This window comes from Mirounga leonina, unplaced genomic scaffold, assembly GCF_011800145.1.
Source record: "Mirounga leonina isolate KUSES-001 unplaced genomic scaffold, KU_Mleo_1.0 Mir_104, whole genome shotgun sequence".
In the NCBI taxonomy this organism is placed as follows: domain Eukaryota; kingdom Metazoa; phylum Chordata; class Mammalia; order Carnivora; family Phocidae; genus Mirounga; species Mirounga leonina.
The window spans coordinates 22,791,691-22,815,173 of record NW_023270231.1 but is presented as its reverse complement, the minus strand read 5'-3'; the positions used below and the strand labels follow the sequence as shown (position 1 = coordinate 22,815,173).

At 36.3% G+C, this 23,483-nt stretch overlaps 1 protein-coding gene across 1 annotated transcript in view; it reads right to left on the bottom strand.

Moving 5' to 3' along the window:
• TMEM232 (transmembrane protein 232) overlaps positions 1-23,483 on the bottom strand; it is a 244,369-nt gene that overhangs the window by 204,828 nt on the left and 16,058 nt on the right. Inside the window, exon 2 of the mRNA XM_035012307.1 lies at positions 9,464-9,590. Coding sequence (XP_034868198.1) covers positions 9,464-9,590 — 127 coding nt within the window. The remainder of the gene's footprint in view (positions 1-9,463; positions 9,591-23,483) is intronic.

The window sequence follows — 23,483 nt, the reverse complement described above, 5'->3', positions numbered from 1 at the left end:
ATCTTTTTAAAAATAAATAAATAAATAAATGTAATGTATTGCAAGTATATAATAAGTGCAGTCCTGTGGAACAGGTAGTAAATAAAGAACATCATTCTAATTTTACATATAACGAAAATATACTTTGTATTAATACCCTACCTAAACTATTTATCAGAACTTTTTCTCTTTTTAGCTGACAACGCATTCGTTCAGTAAATATTTAAGAGAAGTCTCTTACGCACAAGATATTTTGCTATATACAATGAGGACTAGAGGAGAAATCAGACTCAGCCTCTGAAAATTCCCAATCTGGAGGGAAGTGAGATGCAATAAAAAGATGTACTAAAAAAAAAAAAAATGAAATCCTGTAGGAGTTTGGAAGTAGAAATCATGATTCCAATGTTTCCTAGTCATATAATCTTTGCTTAATCACTTAATCTGTGTGAACTGTCATTTTTCATATGTGGAAATGAGGACAAAATCTTGTAGAATTCTGAAAAGTATCAAATGAGTCTGGCTCCCAGTACATATCAAGTGCTGGATAACTGTTAGTTATAAGCATTACTGTTTGGGGTTAAAGATTCAGAAAAAGCTTCTTTGCAGAAATGGCACTTGAGCTATAATAGGAATAGCAAGGAACTGGAATATGACAGAATAGCAGCTGTCCTTCCAAAATTCTTTCTCTGCCTTTTCTTTGGCACATGATCACATAGCTACTCTATATTTCCCAGTCTTTCTGGCTGCTAAATACGGGCACATGGCTAAGCTAGTGGGATATGAGCAAATGTAATATATGCAAATTTCAGGTCACCTTTAACTTAAAGACATACCATCTTCTCTAGAATGATGCTTTTTTCTCCTTCCTGTGGACTGGAACACTAATATAGTGCTGAATCAGCTTTGATTAGGCAGATGAGTACAAAATCCTATAAGATAAAGAAGGTCCTGAGTTTCTCACTGACCCCAAAAGCAGAGCTGTCCTGTCAGCCTAGACCCACTGACTTCTTATGTCAGATAAATACATTTCTATCTTATATAAGCCACTGAAATTAGAGGGCTCTTTCTATAGTTGTTTCAAATTTACCCTAACTAATACAAATAGGACCAAAGAGAAAAAATAAGAATTTTAACCCAGCATAGACAGACGGAATGCTTAAAATCATGATAGGAAATGAAGACGGAAATTCTGGGTTGAGAACAAACATAAATGGCATTGAATGGTGGTCCATGGCAAAGATTTATAGCTGCCTACATCAGTGCCTATTCTCCTCCTTTTCTTATGAAAAGACTCTTTCTTGCAGTTAGGTGTGCCTGTATGTCTATGTTTCAGCCAGTAAATGTAAGCAAAATTCAGCTAGTAATTCTGGGACGTTTACTTAAAAAAGGGCACAAGCCTTTCTGCCATTCCTCTATTCTGCTGCATGAAGCACGACTGTGATAGCTGGAGCTTCAGTGCCATAATAAACCATGAGATGGCCTTACGTGTGAGCCACGTGCAGCAGAGCAGCTAGTTAGATGAAACCTAGGTCCCAGATCACCATACCAGCTCTGGACTGATTACATTCAGAGAAAAACTTTTACTTTATTTAAGTGGCATTGCTATTTTAGATATTCTTAGTTGCAGTGGGTGCTAATTCTATATTATGCACAGACATTTGAGTTTTATTTAATAAGTAAGAGGGAACTATTGTGCAGAAGAGTTAAGAGATTATACTGTACTTTAGGATGATTAAACTGAAAGTCATCTGTTGAATGGGTTTAAATGAGGAATGACTGTTGGTAAACCACTGGGCAATTATTTCAGCAATTTAGGTAAGAAATAATAAACATCTGAACTGCAGTTTGGGCAGTACAAATAAGGAAGAGTAAATGAGTATGAGAGATTAGGTGGAAGCTACATCAATAGGGCTTGATGACTAATAGGATATGAGAAGATTTGTGAGGGTAGACAAAGATAATCTCGAGGTTTTGAGCCTACACAATTAGTAGTAGAGAACGGACATCAAATAAGATGGAGGAATGTGGGCAGATGATCTGTGCTGTTCTGGACAAATGGCTATCATTTACCTGTGAGGCATCCAAGTGGAGAGGTCTATAATCCAAACAGACTTGTGAGGCAGGTATTAGGAAGTGGATAGGATATGGAAGTAAAGATTTCAGATTCATTTACTATCAGTGATACTCACAGCCACAAAATTTCAAGAGGAAGAGTATGGAGAAAAAAAATGGTCAAGGGAGATCTTTGGACAGATCCCACAGTTAGAGGCAAGAGAGAAAGAAGAAACAATAAAATAATAGAGATTCAGGGAAGCACTACAATGGATTTCAAATATATGTATAATTTGGGGTGTAAATTCCTTCTCTGAGAATTGTTCATTACTCATAGTCCCTATTGAACCAATGGGTCCAACTTCTATACTAGTACTATATGACCCCACCTCCTTAACTGTAGCTGATTGGGTCACAAAAGACATCTGAATCAAGCTAGCAATCTAATCCTGTCTCTGGGGATTTTGAATAATCAGCTGATATTTTAATTAGCTGATGTGAGAGCTGAATGGTCATATAAAGCCAAGAGGTGGCTTTTGCTGAGAGGTCATTCAAGACAACAAAGCATCCCAAAGCAGAAAGCTACTTGCTCATCATTGTAGCACCCAATCAATATGTTGGATACTTTACAAATGTGTAACCAGAGCCCCTACCCTTTTCATGTTTATAGTCTAGTGTAGATGTGGACTACATCTGTCAAAGTTGACCATTTTATCTCCAGTATCAGTTAGAGAACATAATGAGTACTGAATGAATGAATGAGGCCTGGCTATGCCTTCTGCTCTCAGGTTCCACAAGACAACCCTGTATCCTTCCATTACATTTTCCTTTTGCTTGAGTTAATTTGAACATGTGCCTATTCCATGCAAACAAGCAATTCTAGACTGAGATACCAAAGAACAGAATGAAGATAAGGAGCATGACCAAAAATACACATCTGCAGGGATATCAAAACTAAGGACAAAGAGATCATTAGAGTTAATGTTTAGAAAGTCAGTGGAAACCTTTGAGGGTAGTTTCACAGGGTGCCTGGGTGGCTCAGTTGGTTAAGTGACCAACTCTTGGTTTCGGCTACGTTGTGATCTCAGGGTCATGTAATCAAGTCCTGCATGGGGCTCCACGCTCAGCACAGAGTCTGCTTCAGATTCTCTCTCCCTCTCCCTCTGCCCCTCCCTCCACTTGTTTTAAAGATTTTTTAAATCTTTAAAAAAAAAAGAGTAGTTTCACTAGTGAATTACTGATACTGAGTTGAGTTTAGGGATAAGAAAAATCTGATACCTGAAAACATTCCACAAAATGCAAAGCTATAAGGTCTCCATGATTAGTACCTGTATTGGCCATAAATATTGTATAGAGTCTCAGATTGACTTGACTCCTATCTGCATGATTTTCATGGCCCAAAACAGTGAGCTGCCCCTCCTCCTCTACATTTGGAGTAGCCACGTGCTGGATGACACAAACTGGAAGTATGGATGAGTTAGCACCTATGGAATGAATCTTGACCAAGGAAAATGCTAGACAAAAAGCTACAGATCAGATGAATAACTCTCCTCATTTCTCCATTCCATGGACTACTGTGAGATGTGGCTTCTTTTTGAAACCTGTCTTAATAAGTCCCATTATGCCAAGTATGGACATGTCTGCTGTATTTCATTGTGGCAAGTTGTGATTTAGTGCTCCAGGTAATAATGCATCAAGGTTTCCCACCTCATTTTCCTTTTTTTTTTTTTTCATCTTTAGCGCATTGACCTTGCATACCCCAAACAAAGTATTAGAATTTTAATCTTCTGCTTATATTCTGCCTTCTAGAGACTTGGGCTAAGACAGTGGCATAAGCCCAAGTATAAGAGGACTGTAGTTTCTATGATTTTGCAAGACTTTACATACTTTGTACAGATATTTTCATCAGTAGCTACTGATCTCTCATTTGGGGTAATACATTCTTAAAAGAAGCTACATTTAATTGTATGTATTCATGCTCTTATGGCCATCCATTTCCTAAGTCACCATATTTTTGGCTAAATCATCTGTAGCCATCCCTAAATGCTACAATATAGATGTCTCAGGCTAAAATTAACAGACCTGATTACAAGGTCTTAACCATTTAGAATTTCACTTAAAGGCTTATAATAATTCAGATAAATGAAAAACACACTATAGATAAAATAAACAAATGATCAGAATATAAATGTAAGTCTAGAAAAGTTTCTTCTTGCTCCTGACAGAACATATTTACAGCCCATACTACAAAGCTATATTGTATTATACATGTATGCTTATCAAAATCAGTAACATTATATAGATATGTACATATAGAGCATTTAAAAATATTTAGAGCATGTATTTGCAGAGCACATTTTACTAACTATAAAAGTGTCAAAAATATAAATAAAAAGGAAAAATTTCAGGTTTATTAACATTTTAGGAAACTTTGAAGACTACAGCCTCCCAGATATAAAAAATAAGCAGCTTCTGTGAGAAAGATGTAAAATAATGTAACACTTGACTAAATCTTCCTAATGTAAGACTTGCATTCCCTTTTATTCTTTCCAGTAAGCTAAAATAAATGTATGTATTTGATATAAGTCTTCAAAATCCTCTGGTCTTCTCCATCTCTGAGATGAAGTAGAAAAAGCAAAACAGACTATACACAATAAAATAATCTTAATTATAAAAGAAAATCACGACAAAATAGTACACTTTGACCCAGTAATCCATTGTAAGATTGTGTGATTTTCTCTTTGGTCCAGAATGGACTTCAGTACCTCATTTGAAGGATTTACAGGGAGCCCTAACTGTGTCTCTAACAGAATCCACACTAGGCCTGCAAAAACGCATGTTTCTAAGGAAGAATAAGTGAAGCAAATACAGTATGAGGTATATGACAATTCACGTGACACCTAAGAAGGAAAACAAAGGTTATGTTCCTTCATTCAGGAAGGTCTCTGCTTCATCTGAAACAGCTGGTGCCAGAAATAGAATCTGGTTTCCCTTGGTACAAGGGGCCATGGAGACAAGACCAAGTATGTTTTCTAAGTGACCATGCAGTAAGCAAAAGCCAGGATTTTCAAGGTGCAGGAAACCCGGACTCCCTCCACATTGTCTGATTAAACGCCTAAGGTAAAAGCAGTAGGAACTAGTCCCTCTCCCCGACCCCAGGGAGCTGTAGAGAAGGCTGCCTTAGTGCTCAGCAGAAAAATAAAGAGAAAGAAAAAAGTATGTGCGCGCACGTGTGTGTGTGTGTGTGTGTGTGTGCGCGCGCGCGCGTTGCTGAGATCAGTCTCAGTGCAGATTTACACCTCAGGCAGATTTTAAAACTCAATGGGAAATTTGGTAACAAGAGAAGTACACATGGAAAACGTCAAATACCAGAATAAATTATTCAAAGTATAGTAAAAAGAGACCAAAAAAAGGAAAATTGAGACGAAAGAGTGAAAGGCCAATATACAATGAGATGATCTAATACATATTTAGTCAAGACTCTCAGAAGGAGAGAAAATGAGTTGTCAAGGTAATTTCTGAAAAAACAGTATCTGATAACTTTTCAGGAATCATGACACAGGCCACAGATTTAAAAGGGTTGAGAGATCCAAGCAGAATAATTTTTTAAAATTACATTCTGACACATCATAGTAAAATTGCAGGAAATGCAAGACAATAAGAAATTTTTGAAAGCACTCAAGGTGGGAGGACACAAATTAATATTAAAGAAATAGCATCAAAATTTCACCTAACTTCTCAACAGCAATAATGGAAGCAATGAGTGGAATGTCATCAATCCGCTAAAGGGGAAAAAATGGAATAAAAGTGATAACAGACCAAAGATAATTCCATATTCAGTTTTAAATTTCCTTCAAGAATAAGAATAAAATAAAAATATATTCACACTAACAGAATCAGATGTTCTCAACAAAAAATTCTCATAAAGGAAAATTTTAGAAGTTGTATATCTGACAAAAGACAACGTCTAAGAAACAAAAAGGAAGGGAAAACAAGGAAAGTGATTAACAGTAAATAAAATATAAAAGAACATTAACTACTTAAATTAGTAATGAAGTCTAGTGGAATTTTAAAAAACCACAAATTAGAATTAAATTGCCAGATAAGGTTTGAGGACATTAACTATACTTAATCATGAAATGTTAAGAGTGTTCTTTTTAAATCAGGATTGAGATAAACATGTTCAGAATCGATAAGAGAATTTAGCAATATAATTGCATGTAAAATCAATGTATAAAATTCAGTTGTATTTCTCTCTTCTGGAAACAGCTAGAAAAAAATCTATTAAAAAATATATGTGTAAAACATATAATAGTATAAAAATACCATATACAGGGCGCCTGGGTGGCTCAGTTGGTTGGGCATCTGCCTTTGGCTCAGGTCATGATCCCAGGATCCTGGAATCGAGTCCACAGGGAGCCTACTTCTCCCTCTGCCTCTTTCTCTCTCATGAATAAATAAATAAATAAAAATTTTTAAAAATTGGGGCGCCTGGGTGGCTCAGTCATTGAGCGTCTGCCCTCAGCTCAGGTCATGATCCCAGGGTCCTGGGATCGAGCCCCACATCAGGCTCCATGCTCCACAGGAAGCCTGCTTCTCCCTTTCTCACTCCCACTGCTTATGTTCCCTCTCTCACTGTGTCTGTCTCTGTCAAATAAATAAATAAAAATCTTTAAAAAAAAATTTTTTTTTAATTGACAAGGCTTAAAAAAATACCAAATACATGGAAATAAACCTAACAAAAGATGCACAGTCCCCTATGAAAGAAACATTCAAACTTCACTGAGAAAATTTTACAAATAACTAAATAAATGGAAGTTATTTCTTATTCATAAGTTGGAATCCTTATTATGATAAAGATGTCATTATCCTCAAATTTATCTATAAATTCAAAAAAATACATTAACCAATCCCAACAAGTTTTTGAAAAAAATATGACACGCTGATCCTAAAAATAATATCAACAAAGAAGAACAAATTTGGAAAATCGGTCATATTGACTATTGTTATTATTAAAATGATGGTAATTAAGGCAGTATGGCATTGGTATAGAGACAAATAGACCAGTGAAACAGAATAGAAAAGCCAGAAACACCCATTATATGCAGATACTTGATTTATGCAATAGTTGTACTAGCAAAATATTGGAGAAGGATGTTCTTTTCAAAACATGGTGTTGGTCAACTAGGTATTTACATAAAAAAGGAAAATTAGACCTGTACATAACACCATTAACGAAAATCATTTCTACATGTATTACACGAAAGACAAAACAGTAAGTTTTTTAGAAAATCATGTATAAGAATATCTACATGATCTTGAGGTGGACACAGATTACGTTTTTTTTTTTAATTTTTTTTTTAAGATTTTATTTATTTGCAAGAGAGAGAATGAGAGACAGAGAGCATGAGAGGGAGGAGGGTCAGAGGGAGAAGCAGACTCCCTGCTGAGCAGGGAGCCTGACGTGAGACTCGATCCCAGGACTCCGGGATCATGACCTGAGCCGAGGGCAGTCGCTTAACCAACTGAGCCACCCAGGCGCCCCGAGGTGGACACAGATTTCTTAACCAAAATACAAAAATGACTAATCACAAAAGACTGAGAATAAGTTCTGTTCACTAAATGGCATATATCCCATGATCCAACAATTCCATTCCCAGGTATGTACCTTAGGATATGTGCTAGGATGCCCAGTACAAGAATGTTCATGAAAACATTGTTCATAATAACCATAAACAGGAAATAATTGAAGTGGCCAACAAGAGAAGAATGAATGGATAGTTCACAGTATGTTAATGAAATGGACTAATGGAGTGAATAAACAAAATCAGCAATGAAATCATAAAATCTTAAAATCATAATGACTATATTAATTTCCAGGACTTCTGTATGATGAAAGGCATCACAAAAACAAAGTTAAAAGACAAGCCACAGACTGAAAGAATTCATAACAAATATTTAGGAATATCAAATATCGATAAGAAAAAACACAAAGATAAATTGGAAAATATATAAACAGATAACTCATAAAAGTAATTCTAATGGTAACAAATATTAAAAGATGCTGAGTCTCATTAGTTATCAGAGATTTAAAAAAACTAGTTAGCAGGCAAGTGCCACTTGTGGCCTATTACAATGACAAATATGAAGAAGTCTGACAATATCAGGTGATGGCAAAGATGGGGGAGGTGATACTTTCATATAACTGGTGAAGACAATGTAAACTCTAGAGACCAAGAGCATTAAGTAAAATTCAAAAAGTGAGGAATAAAAAATCCCACTCCAAAGAAGCACTTACCCAGGTATACAAAGAGAAATATATAATGATTTTCACTATAGCACTGATTCATTGGCAAAAATTTGGAAAGTAAGTAAAACAAGAAGTATTCATTATATAGTAACACTATACAGCCACTAAAATGAATGAAGAAATAATTATCAATAATAAAACATAATTATCGGTATGGACTGAATTAAAAACATAACATCGACTTTTTTTTTTTTTTTTAAAGATTTGATTTATTTATTCATGAGAGACAGAGAGAGAGAGAGAGGCAGAGGGAGAAGCAGGCTCCCAAGGAGCAGGGAGCCTGATGTGGGACTCGATCCCAGGACGCTGGGATCATGACCTGAGCCGAAGCAGACGCTTAACCATCTGAGCCTCCCAGGCGCCCATAACATCGACTTTTAAAAAATCAAGTCACAGATAAATGAGTTAGGTATAATTACATTTATATTTATATGGAAAATGCAATTTTATATTCATGCATATTAAAGTAGAAAAATGAACTGAAATGATATATACCACAATTATTTTAGTTGGGAGGGCAGGTGGTCAAAGAGCTTCACATTCATCTGTTCATCTATTCTTTATTAAAGAAAAATATTTGAAACAAACGTAGCCAAATGTCACCATGCAAGTTTTCTTACATATTCTATAATTCTCATTTTTAAGTTTTTAAAAATTTCTTAAAATCACACACAATCTTTAAATTATCAACAAACCTTGATCTAGTAACTTCATTTTAGAAGCTTTATCCCAAGAAAATAATTTGAAATGCAGAAAGACATTCTATTTTGGCTTAATTTGAAATAGCAAAGGACATAGAAATAACCAAAGTGCTTCACAATATAGTAGTTATTAAATGCTTTCTCTTATGCATTTCACAGTTTATTATGTCAACTTAATAGACATTTATAATTATAGAAAAAATGCTTATTTTAAACAAAAAGTGTAGAATTTAAAATTTTAGAAAGATATGATCACTATAAATTATGAATATTTATTTTAAAAATAATAAATATATAGATGTACATATTTTAGAACTATATGTGATTTTAAAGAAATTATTCATAATATTCTGTACTTTTTAAATTCTATAATGCATATGGGTCTGCTAGTTTAATAAAATGAAAGTTTTTTCAGACTTACTTTGATTTATTTTTCCTTCTTTTCCTTAAATTTTGAATTTTAAACCTCAAGAGTTTTTCATGATAAGAGGAAGATATCACTCCTAATTTATTAATCATGGGTGATTTGTTAACAGGCATATTCACAGATCATAAACCTAAAGAAAAGTATTAAATTTTATGTTAGAATACAAATGCACTTCTAGTACCAAATAATACATAATATGCAAATTCATGATTTGTGGGGAAAAGGGTGGCAAGAAGGAAAACCAGGCTAAGAAAAAAATTATAGTAAGGAAGAATTTAAATTTAAATTTAAAATGTCAGACCCAGGAGTCAAACCCAACTTTGAATTGAAAACCCATGTTCTTTCTAACATACTTATACATAATACTAACATAATTGTTAGTATTAAAAACTTATCTTTTCATACAATACTTAGCCTTTATTATACTTTAGCTGTTTTATCAGCAAAACCATTGGAAGAACATCATGGCATAGTAGTTAAGAGGATACAATCAAACTGATTTACTTAACTACCCTGTGTCTCAGTTTCCCCACTTGTACAATGGGAATAGTACCTCCTTACAGAGTTGCTATAAGAAATACATAGGTCAATATATGTACATTGGTTAGAATAGAGCTTAGTATATAAGAAGCTTTATGTGGGGGCTTGTAATCATTATTAGATTACTATGCTTTCTGTTTTTTAAAATTACTTGTAAACTTTTTTTGTCTTCTGTCTTCTTACCAGTTAGATTATGCTTTCTCAGCTTGTCCTCACATCCAGATTTATTTTCTTTTTGAAGAATGTCTGAATACATTTTATGAGTATAAGACCAAAACTAGAAGACACTATTTTTATTTAATGCAGTATTTAAATAGCAACATGAAGTAATGAAATAGGTAGTCAGATTTACACTGAACTATTTTGCACTTAATTTTTAAGCTAGGTAATTTTTAAAACTTATCATTAATTAAGGTTCTAGCAGGAAGCTGACAGCACACTCAAATGGCGTAACTAAATAAAGAGATTCCAAAGAGATGGGCAGAGTTATTCAAATAAAAAAAAATACAATAAAATAAAACCTGAGATGGTGCCTTCTCAGGGTCTGGAAGAAGGGGGTGAGCTCACCACTCTTGGAACCGGGGGAAAGAAGGACCCAGAAAGAATAGCTGTAGGAAAGTGGTGTTTAATAAAAAACTTTGGCCTTTGATCTAGACATGCAGCCCATCTGAGGTTGCCTGCTAAGAGGAAGGCTGGAGAACAGGAATTTTGATCTCACTCTCCTGCTCTCCACTCCAATCACCTGCCTGTACTTCCCATTAGCTAAGCCAAACTAGAAGCCAGAGAAGGTATAAGGCAGAGTGGAGAAGGATGGAAAATGGATCTGGATGGCCAATGGGAAAATATCCAGTACAAAATGGATTATAAACACAAAACATTATTATCTCTTGCTATTGGTTATAGCAAGGTCTGCTTCTAATAATCTATATCCATTAGAATATAAAATAAATGTATTTTTAAGGCAGCAGCTATACGGGGCTATATATAGGGATGTCCTTTAGAGTGACCCTAATTTTAATATACAATATAAATTATTCCCAAACCGGACTAATATACTCAGGAGTTTAATTTTTAACAGTGAACATCTCCACATTGGATTCACATCGGATATTTTTACCTTAAAAGGAACTGAGGAAAATAATTACAATCATTAATGATGGAAATAAAGTACACATAAGCATCAAACAACAATAATAAAGACAGGGATAGTCAAAGAGTTAATTTGATAAATATGGTAACAAATGTTGCAAATTTACTGTTGCTGTTATGTTTGACAAGTATTTATTGTGAGTCACATAAAATTATGAAGATAAGATGTTTAATTACACTAAGACAAAGTCTTCAAAAGAAGAAAAAAGAAACCTACAATTCTTTTTTTTTTAAAAGATTTTATTTATTTATTCATGAGAGACAGAGAGAGAGAGAAGCAGAGGGAGAAGCAGGCTCCCAAGGAGCAGGGAGCCCGATGCGGGACTCGATCCCAGGACTCTGGGATCATGACCTGAGCCGAAGGCAGATGCTTAACCGTCTGAGCCACCCAGGCGCCCGAAACCTACAATTCTTAAAACATATTTCAGAAATAAAGTTTAGAAATGCAAATTTGAGTCAGACATACTCTAAGATAAATTACTTTTAAAAATTTAATTCCAAATGAATAGAAAAGAAAAAATACAGGCAACCTAGGAAGAAAAATAACTGAAGGGAAATTGAATGGAAAGCAAACTGGTCTTTGTGTGCATGTGTTAGGTGTACTGACATAGAGCTCTTAGCCATTTAGTGATATATTTTATAGGACTGACTACAGTCAGTCATATTTTTTGAGATTTCAAGAAGTTAGAGAATAATTGTTTGAACTAATCATTGAAGCTATTTTCCAAAGATCTTGCTCATCTGCTGGTACTAGTGTTAAGTATTTGCACCATCTACTCAACATGCAAGTTCCACAATACCCTGTTGATGAGACTCCCCCAGATTGGATGGGTGGAAAATGTCAAGTTGCTGTAGAAGTTTCTACAAGCTTCCTCTCTATTTCTGCCTTATTTTGGGATTACCAATCTTGAAAGTAACAGTGCTAGTGCTTAACCAACAATAGTCTGTCATTCAAATACTATCTGAATAGCAATGTGATATAGAAGAAAGACAGTATGACTCACCAATGTATTTTACTAGTTAGGATTGCTTTTGACTAAGAGTAAAAGAAACAACAATCAAATATTCTCAAGTTTCTCAAAAGAAAAGATGAAAGTCTTCAAAAATGTTTCCCGTTTAGATGTTAGAATTAAATCCTCAGTGGGGTAAATAAACAAAGAAAACAAGGATTAAAATGACTCCCCTCCACCCAAAGATACCTCAAAATAGAGAATCTAAAAATGTTATCAACTTTAACAAAATTTTTATTTTTTTCATAAGAATATTCTTCACTAAGGGGTGCCTGGGTGGCTAAGTTGGTTAAGCGTCTGACTCTTGATCTTAGGGTCATGAGTTCAAGCCCCTCACTGGGCTACACACTGGGCATGGAGACTACTTAAAAAAAAAAAAAATACAAACATAGATATTTCATCAATTTCTCAGTAGAATCCAAACCCTGAAGCTATCAACAAGGAATTCGTGTTGTTGTTATTATCATTATTATTATTGTGTGTACAGTAGGGCCTTTTTGCATTGTTTTAATGTAACTGGAGTCACATATACTAATGATTAGTGGAGCCATCACACCAAGGTTCTACCACCCTATGTAATAAAAAGTTTTGTTGAACCATTTGTTAAAACCTACTAGGGTAATCATTTGTACCATTTTATTCCTTCTCAGGACAGTTACATGCAGGGATGTTGACTGGTGAATTGTATAAAAAAGGGCAGACAGAGGCATATATCAAGCTCTTTAGTAACACCACCTTAAAACAAGAAAAGTAAAATGATGACAAGAATTTTTATCTTTTATCACATACAAGACACATTTCTTTTGCTGAGAAATCACAATCATTAAATGTAAAGAGATTAGAATGGTGACTTATTAAATTGGATTATTTCGCTTTTACATCATCGTCAAGAAATAGACATTTTCCCTGAATCAGCAAAACATGATGTAAATTTAAAATGAGCTTTTTTATAAGTTAAATAGATCTTTAAGATTTAAATACCCTTATATTCTCTATAGTACCCAAAACATATGGTGCTGACTGAATTTGTGGATTGAAATGAAAACAAAATCTTAAGTGAATAAAAATGATCTTAAAGATTGGATTGCTCTCCTTTTTAAATAAAGTCTTCCCTCAAATACTGAAATGAGAGGTAAAAAAAAAATCATTATTTTTGACAGCAACTATTTCTTAGACCCACCTCTTCATTTGTTCTAATTTTCTTGATTTATACAGGACTCCACCGCAGAGGATGGTCTACAGTAACTCACATTTTCTCTACCACTTTCCAGGGATGGTTATAATTTAAATAAATTCCACAGATTTACTTTGCATATTTATCTGAAGTGGGCAAAAAGACAGTGTGATTTCACCCTTTACTTCTATCAGATATGATTTTTATATTAAATTATATCTACTCTTAAATTTATTCCAGTGCAGAACATCCACTATCTAGAATCTAGTTTCTGTTGTGCCAGCACTGAGATCATCTTCCCAAGGCTGACAACGATTTCCAGGTAAACAATTCCATGAAGAGTTTTTCAGTACTGATCTCGCCTGATCCCACCATAGTAACTGACTCTGCCTACCATCCCTTCTAGAAATAAGTGTCTTCTTTTTTCATTTATCATGACACTCTACCCTTGGCTTATCTCTCCCTACTTCTGTGAGGTCTCCTTCTCACACTTCTGTATGGTGTAGCAGGGACGGCTTGCTTTCAATTCTCACACCAGCACAGATTACATCTGGGTCACTGTGCAAATCACTTCACTGTCAGGTACCTCAGTTTCTTCATCTATAAATAGGGATTATAATAGTATCTGGCAAGGTGACCACAAATGAAGGAATGCTGGTAGCCACAGAAGCTGAATGAAGCAAGGAACAGATTTTTTCCCCTAGAGCCTCTGGAGGAAGTGCAGCTCTGCCAATACCTTGATTTCTGCCTAGTGAAACTGATTTTGGACTTCTGGCTTCCAGAACTGTGAGAAAATGAATTTTATGCCACCCAAGTTTGTGGTAATTTGTTACAGCAACCATAGGAAACTAATATACAATTCATTGATACCTTCATAAATACAGCAAATGTATTTTTTTAATATTGATTTTAGATGTAATGGAAAATTAAAATAAAAAGGCTAATTGTTCAAAATAATAATAATAACAATAGCATCTCCTGTGAATGAGTCATTACTATCCAAATGAAGAGTAATACTCATTACTTACTATTTGTTCTTTGTATAATATTCCTCTAATTAATCATAGAAATGCATCAAGTAATATATATTTCAGACATAAAAATATTATATAATTAATACATCACAATGTATGAACTTAACTGATAATTGTTAAATCTGAGCTAAAAGTAAATGGGGATTAATTTACTAATCTCCCGGGTGCCTGGGTGGCTCAGTTGGTTAAGCAACTGCCTTCGGCTCAGGTCATGATCCTGGAGTCCCGGGATCGAGTCCCACGTCGGGCTCCCTGCTCAGCAGGGAGTCGGCTTCTCCCTCTGACCCTCCCCCCTCTCATGCTCTCTCTCTATCTCATTCTCTCTCTCAAATAAATAAATAAAATCTTTAAAAAAAAAATTTACTAATCTCCCAACTTTTCTGCACGATTAAAGTTTTATATAATAACATTTTTTAGAGTATTGATTCACACTTACATAGACTTAATTTCTTCTCAGTATTTAATTAAAAGTCATAGGGCCACCATATATAATATCATATAAATAGACAAATAAATATGATATGATATATATCAGATTCTCTCTAATCATTTAATCAACTCCAAAACAGACATATCATAATATTTTATGATAACCAAAAGAATAAACAGAACACTTAAACAAAAACTGCTTTTAAAACTGTTAATATAATTATTTAAATTAGCTTATCATTTTCTTTTATTATTATGCTCATTCTTTCTCCCCAGAACACCTTCCTAAAGTTTTCCATAATTTTATTATTTTTATGCCTTTTTAGAGTTTCAACAATATTAGCAGATCCTATGCAAAAGAGAGAAATTTCTAAACCACTCAAGGTTACAGGATTTGAATCATTATGGAAAAATAAATTTACAGGGAAATCTCACCTATTAACATAGCTGCAAAAATTCTAAATAAAACACAAGGAAACCAAATCTAGCAATGTCAATAAAAAATAATTCATTACAACTGAGAAGAATTAGTCTAGAAGAGCCAGGATGATTTAATATTATAAAAATCTATTACACAGGCCACAACATTGATAAACTTAAGACAAAAAAGTAGAAAATATTTTTATATATACTAAGGATTAATTAATTAAATCCAGTATTCATTCATGATTATAAAAAAATAAAATAAAATAAAAAAAACTCTGCAAGCTAGGGATCTCAGTTTTCCTTAATTTAATTAAAGCTACCTAAAAAAAAGTAAAAGAAACATGAAATTAACAACAAAATTTTAGAAGCTTTATCTGAGAAGCCAAGAACAATATAAAGGATATTCATATTCTTCTGACTTAATTCAACATTTTATAAGCAGTCCTAGCCAAAAAAAAAAGAAAGAAAGAAAAAGAAAAAAGAGGTGTAAATATGGGAAAAGAGGGACAGTATATTTATGTGAAAAATACATAAAAATCTCAGAAGAATCTGCACATACAAAAAATACATTACATCCAGGGGCACCTGGTGGCTCAGTCAGTTGAGCGTCTGCCTTTGGCTCAGGTCATGATCCCAGGGTCCTGGGATCGAGCCCCACATCAGGCTCTCTGCTCAGCGGGAGCCTGCTTCTCCCTCTCCCTGCTGCTCCCCCTGCTTGTGCTCTCTCTCCATCAAATAAATAAATAAAAGCTTTTAAAAAAATAGATTACATCCAATTAAAAGAAGATTTCTGAATAAACAGTATATAAAAAAGGTAGTGATATGTAATTCAATGCCACTAAAGATGACTAATTAACACAAGTTTTTGGCTCCTGTCTTTAAAAACAACTTTGTAGGGGCGCCTGCGTGGCTCAGTCGGTTAAGTGTCGGCCTTCTGCTCAGGTCATGATCCCAGGGTCCTGGGATCGAGCCCTGTATCAGGCTCCCCGCTCAGAGGAAAGCCTGCTTCTCCCTCTGACCCTCCCCCCTCCTCTGCTGCTTTCTCTCTCTCTCTCTCTCAAATAAATAAATAAAATCTTTTAAAAAAAAAAACTTAGAATTAAATGATAATAAAAACATTGCATATAAAAATATATTTAATAGGATTCTTCTCAGTAATAAAAAGCAAACTACTGCTACATGCACCAAAAATACATTGAGTAAAAGAAGCCAAACACAAAAGTGTACAGATTATATGATTCCAAATACATGAAGTTTAAGAACAGGCAAAGCTATTCCATGGTGATGGTCTATGGGAGGATGAGACTTGGGGCTGGAGACTGAATGGAAGGTACAGATGGAAATGTTAGATATTGGAGGTGCTAACACGAGCATGAATATGTACCAAAACTCAATGTAGCAGACCACATTTTTTCAAAATGATACAGCAATATCTCGCATATTATATGTTGTTCTGTAGTGTGGCCTTGTCACCCATCAAGAGAGATGGAGTCTAATTTACTCTCCCCATGAATCTGGGCCTAACTTAGTGACTTGCTGGAATGACGGGATGTGACAGAAGCAAGACTGTGGCACAATGAAACTAGACCATAAAAAAGCCTCGCTGTTTCCTTCTAGGTCTCCTAAGGATGTTCTCTCAGAGTCCAGCCACCATGATGGGAGGCCAACATCACATGGAAAGCCATGCATAAGAGCTCTGGTTGATACTTGAGCTGAGTACCCAGCCAGGCCCCAGGTGACAGCAAGCAGCAACTGCCAGCCACATGACTGAGCCATGGACATTCAGCCCAGCAAAGCCTTTGGATGACTAGAGCCTCAGCTGAAATCGAACTGAAGTCACAGGAGAGACCCCAGATGAGAGTTACCCAATTGTGTATAATCAACTCCAGGACCATGAGAGTTGATTTTTAAAAAAATTATTTAAGCCACTAAGTTTTAGAATGGTTGCGGCCAAAAATACCCAGAATACTCACTGAATTGTACAATGAACATTCATGCATTTCACTATAGGCAAATTTTACCTCAATAAAAATAACACTGTAGGAGAATATATTATATTAGAATTAAATTTACTGACATAAACCAGAAGGTAAAAATGACAATGGTTCAGACAAGATAGAAGAGTATTTCTCTGATGTTAAACATTCTTTTAACTCCAAACCTAGACAATTTGGGATCTGTTTGGCAGCTTCACACTCACAAGAAACCAAGGCTGCATCTAAATCTTGCTTTCATGGTCATTGTCAGGCCTTACCTTGCTTCGGGTTTTTCACTGGCTTGTGTAGCATCAAAACAGTGGGGAGGCACTATATGTCGCTATGTTGTATTGATTCCCATCTTCAAAGAAGCTCTGTTAATCAAACCTCCTTCTCATCCCTTCTGCCATTCTCCTAAATCAGGACATTATTACCTTTGTCCTAGACTAATACCATAACTTCTTATCTTCCAGTCTCCTTCTGATCTCTCTTCCTCTAGCCTCATCTTTTATATGACTGCCAGAGTAACTTTTCCAAATATAAATCTCCTGATCATTGCCTTCTTCCCCCAGACTCCCTCTCCTGTTTAAAACCCTTTAATATAGCCATATTGCCAACAATAAAAATCCAAACTCAGACTAGGGAATATTCAGATTGCTGGAGCATAAAGTTTGAGTATGTGAATTATATTGACATCAACTTTGTTTTTTAAAATAGTTAATTATTTTATTTGCCACTGCAAAATTAAATTATATGTATCTTATAAATCTTAATTACAGACATTTTGTGCAAAATATGATGGGAACTAGATTATCTCATCCATTCTGGGGCCCTACACTTATATTAAAAACAAACAATTGATCTATTTTACCAAGTGGCATGAGGGAAAAAGTGAGGAGATATAAAACTATGTCCCTTTTGGAAATGGTTAAAAGACTAAAAAGGTTTAGTTTGTAAGAGAAGTATGAGTGATGGAGTATCATAGATGCCTCTTAAATATGATGGCTTTATGTATTTTAAGAACTCTTCCTTTTGGTTTGTACTTCTCTATTCTTGCCTGATTTTCTCCAAAGCAGAAAGCTAAAACTGCCTTTAGTCTCTGGCTCCACTCCATCTTAAAAAAGCAAAAACAAAAAATTAACCTCATTAAAGAGATGACACTGGGTGCCTGTAAGGAGGAAAAAAGCTTTGGGGATTTTGGGGAGAGATGTTTCCTGGAAGGTAACAGGTCATTCAGAGCCATCTCCTTTCTTGTAGTAGCATCCCCTGGAGGTGACTGTACCATGGAAGAAATGTCTGGGTACTGCATCTTGAAAGACTGGATCCCACACATAAGAGAGGCATAAAAATCTTCTCCAAGCCTCACTGTGGCACAGAAGTTATGCCAAAACAGAGAGGACCACATAGATGTGACAATTGCCCCAATGCCTCATGGTGACTCTCCAATGTTTTCATGACATGTGAGTACCTAGGACCTTTGTATAACCCAAGGGCAGGGGCAAGACTAATCAAAACTGAGACTGAATATCTACAGTCAAGCACAACAGAGGCTTGGAGTATACACAGTCAATTTAAACAAAGTACAGAAATATTTCTTGCAATACATAAATCCATTGACTATGATTCATAACTAGTACATGTATTTTAATTTTGTAGTAGCAAGTAAAATTATTCATAATTAATATGAAATAGGGATATTCAAGATACTGAAAACTGAAGTTTTAAAATATTTACAGATGATTTACAAAGCCTTGGACAATGAGGAAAATGAACTAAAAAGAACCAGTAAAGTTTAAACAGGAACTACTTTCATTCATCACTCATCAATCTCTTATTTACTCATTTATTCAGGAAAATTGCAATGATCTAATACTTAAGTAATATAGTCTTGTTCTGACTGAAATATCTTAAATCTCTTTTACTCACTGTGAAAGGATTTGAATCTAAAATGTAACCATAGGATATGGAATGGAGAATATCAAACATACACCATCAGGCAAATGAAACTTAAGAAATGAGAGACGGGCTCCCCTGTAAATGCCTGGCTTTCAGAATATGGGAACTTATTTTCCCACCAATGAACATCCACCAAGAATCTTTCCCCATCCCAAAAGCAATGAACTTACTGCTTGGACTCTGGTTGGACTTCCCCCTTCTCTGAACTCCTTTCCGATAAATATAGTTCACCCCAAACCTTCAACAAATCTGCCTGTAGTTTGCTATAGTTTGTGTTTCCCAAATTGCAATTTCTCTACTATTCCTGAATAAACTCAATTTCTGGTTATTCGTGTTTGCCTCAGCTTACCTCTTTATTTAGGTTGATATTCATCATAGGAAGCCATTTGACTTTGATATAAACTATTAATGTGATCAATGGTCTGTGAAGAAATTGCAAAAATGGATGTAATTTTCCATGAATTATTTTATTGGGTTTTTGCTTATGCCAGTACTTTTTACTCATTTGCAACATTCAATAGAGAAGATGAAATAAAGAAAACTACACACACACACACACACACTAACGTATAAACTAGAAATAAGAGAATGTTTTTGACTATTTTATATTTAGCACTGTCAAACAATATTCACATTATTCATTTCAAGTGGTTGCCAGTTAGGGAATTCAATTTGGTTTGGTTTTCACAAAAATAAAAGTGTTAATGATGTCTGAGCTTCCTGTGTTTGGAAGATAATTAAAATATGGTCTCTCCTGGGGAGGGTAAAGTTATGTGCTATGGTGAGCACTGTGAATTGTGTAAGACTGTTGAATCACAGACCTGTACTCTGAAACAAATAATACATTATATGTTAAAAAAAAAAAAAAAGATAATAGAAAGGGGAAAATGAAGTGGGGGAATCAGAGGGGGAGACAAACCACAAGAGACTATGGACTCTGAGAAACAAACTGAGGGTTCTAGAGGGGAGGGATGGGGGGATGGGTTAGCCTGGTGATGAGTATTAAAGAGGGCACGTATTGAATGGAGCACTGGGTGTTATATGCAAACAATGAATCATGGAACACTACATCAAAAACTAATGATGTAGGGGAGGGGGGAAAGATGGCGGAGGAGTAGGGGACCCTATTTCAACTGGTCCCTGGAATTGAGCTGGATATCTACCAGACCACCCTGAGCATCCACGAAACCAGCCTGAGATGTAAGAAGATCTGGATCTCTACAAACAATATCGCAGGCGGTTGGTTTTGAGGTACGAAGCAGAGAGCCATGATTCTGCGGGCAGATATCGGAGGATAAATGGCAGCGGGAGGGTGCCTGGACGTGGGGATCCTACACCGTCCGTGAGTGACAGCCTCGCGCGCTGGGGACAGAGCACAGACTCGTAGACCGGTAGTGGCGGGGAAAGGACTTTAGGGCCCCTGGGGTGGAAAACCAGACTGGCGGGGCCGCGCGCACGCGAACCGCAGCGCCCCCAGACAGAAACCCGGAGCAATGGTCACGTGCATGGGAACTGCAGCCTCCGAGATGGAAACCCGGTGCGACCTGCAACCCCCAGGGTGGAAACCCTGAGCAACGGAGTCGTGCGCACGTGAACTGGGAGCAGCTGGCCGTTTTAGAAGCACAAAGGGCAGAGATGCGCCCCAACCTGGAGGCAGGACTGGGAGTGCTGCGGAGGGGCGCACAACCCAGGATGCTGAGGTTTATAGCAGCACGGACAGAAACAGAGACGGTGTGGCCTGGAGAGCTCACTGAAGAACAGACTGCGGTCTCTCTGCTCTGAGGCAGAGGGTTGGAAACGGTCTCTTCTGCTCTGACTCGTGGAAGAGACGCCAGAGAACAAAAGCCCCAAAGACTGATTCCCACTGAGCCCATCCCCCGCCACAGGGGCGCAGGGCAACTCCGCCCAAACAGGGTTGCCTGAGTAACAGCGTGGCAGGCCCCTCCCTCAGAAGACAGGCTGGGAAAACAAGAGGCCAGCAACCCTAAGGTCCCAAGAAAACAGGTGCATCTTGCTTGGGTTCTGGTCGATAATTTGGACTCTAGACATTCCCTCAAACACCCATCAACAGAATGACTAGGAGGAGGAGCCCCCAAAACAGAAAAGACTCAGAGATTATGACTTATGCTGCAGATTTACAAATGGATGCAGATATAACCAAGATGTCGGAGATGGAATTCAGGCTAGCAATTGTGAAGACAATGGCTAGAATGGAGAAATCAATTAATGGCAACATAGAGTCTCTAAGGGCAGAAATAAAAGGTGAATTGGCAGAACTTAAAAATGCTATCAATGAGATCCAATCCAACCTAGATAATCTAACAGCTAGGGTAACTGAGACAGAAGAGAGAATAAGCGACCTGGAAGACAATATAATAGATAAAAAGGGAAAAGAGGAGGCCAGGGAAAAACAACTCAGAATCCATGAAAATAGAATCAGAGAAATAAGTGACACCATGAGGCGTCCCAATGTCAGAATCATTGGAATCCCGGAGGGAGTGGAGAGAGAGAGAGGGCTAGAAGATGTATTTGAGCAAATCGTAGCTGAGAACTTCCCTAATCTGGGGAATGAAACAAACATTCGAGTCCTAGAGGCAGAGAGGACCCCTCCTAAGATCAAGGAAAACAAGCCAACACCCCAGCATGTAATAGTACAACTTGCAAATCTTAGAACCAAGGAAACCATCTTAAGGGCAGTTAGGGGGAAGAGATTCCTTACGTACAGAGGGAGAAACATCAGAATAACGTCAGACCTATCCACAGAGATCTGGCAAGCCAGAAAGGCCTGGCAAGACATATTCAGGGTACTAAATGAGAAGAACATGCAGCCAAGAATACTTTATCTGGCAAGGCTTTCATTTAGAATGGATGGAGAGATGCAGAGCTTCCACGACCAGCAGAAACTGAAAGAATATGTGACCACTAAACCGGCCCTGCAAGAAATATTAAAGGGGGTTCCATAAAAGGAGAAAGACCCCAAGAGTGATCTACAACAGAAATTTACAGGGACGATCTATAAAAACAACATCTTCACAGGCAACATGATGACAATTAATTCATATCTTTCAATAATCACTCTCAACGTGAATGGCCTAAACACTCCCATAAAATGGCACAGGGTTGCAGATTGGATAAAAAGACAGGACCCATCCATATGCTGTCTACAAGAGACTCATTTTGAACCTAAAGATACATCCAGACTGAAAGTGAAGGGATGGAGATCTATCTTCCATGCCAGCGGACCTCAAAAGAAAGCTGGGGTAGCAATTCTTATATCAGACAAATTAGATTTTAAACTAAAGTCTGTAATAAGAGACACAGAAGGACACTATATCATTCTTAAAGGGTGTATCCAACAAGAAGATCTAACAATTGTAAATATCTATGCCCCCAACATGGGAGCAGCCATCTACATAAGCCAACTGTTAACCAAAATAAAGAGTCATATTGATAACAATACGTTAATTATAGGAGACCTCAATACTCCACTCTCAGCAATGGACAGATCATCTAAGAAGAAAATCAACAAGGAAACAAGAACTTTGAATGATACATTGGACCAGATAGACCTCATAGATATTTACAGAACATTCCACCCTAAAACAACAGAATACTCATTCTTCTCGAGCGCACATGGAACTTTCTCCAGAATAGACCACATACTGGGTCACAAATCAGGTCTCAACTGATACCAAAAGATTGAGATTATTCCCTGCATATTCTCAGACCACAATGCTCTAAAACTGGAACTCAATCACAAGAAAAAATTTGGCAGAAATTCAAACACTTGGAAGCTAAAGACCACTCTGCTCAAGAATGTTTGGGTCAACTAAGAAATCAAAGAACTTAAACAATTCATGGAAATCAATGAGAATGAAAACACATCAGTCCAAAACCTATGGGATACTGCAAAGGCAGTCCTAAGGGGGAAATACATAGCCATCCAAGCCTCACTCAAAAAAATAGAAAAATCCTGAATACACCAACTAACTCTACACCTTAAAGAACTAGAGAAAAAGCAACAAATGACGCCTATGCCACACATTAGAAGATAAATAATTAAAATTAGAGCAGAAATCAATAAATTAGAAACCAGAAACACAGTAGATCAGATCAATGAAACTAGAAGTTGGTTATTTGAAAGAATTAATAAGATTGATAAACCACTGGCCAGACTTATCCAAAAGAAAAGAGAAAGGACCCAAATTAATAAAATTATGAATGAAAGGGGAGAGGTCACGACTAACACCAAGGAAATAGAAACAATTATTAGAAATTATTATCAACAACTATATGCCAATAAACTGAGCAATCTGGATG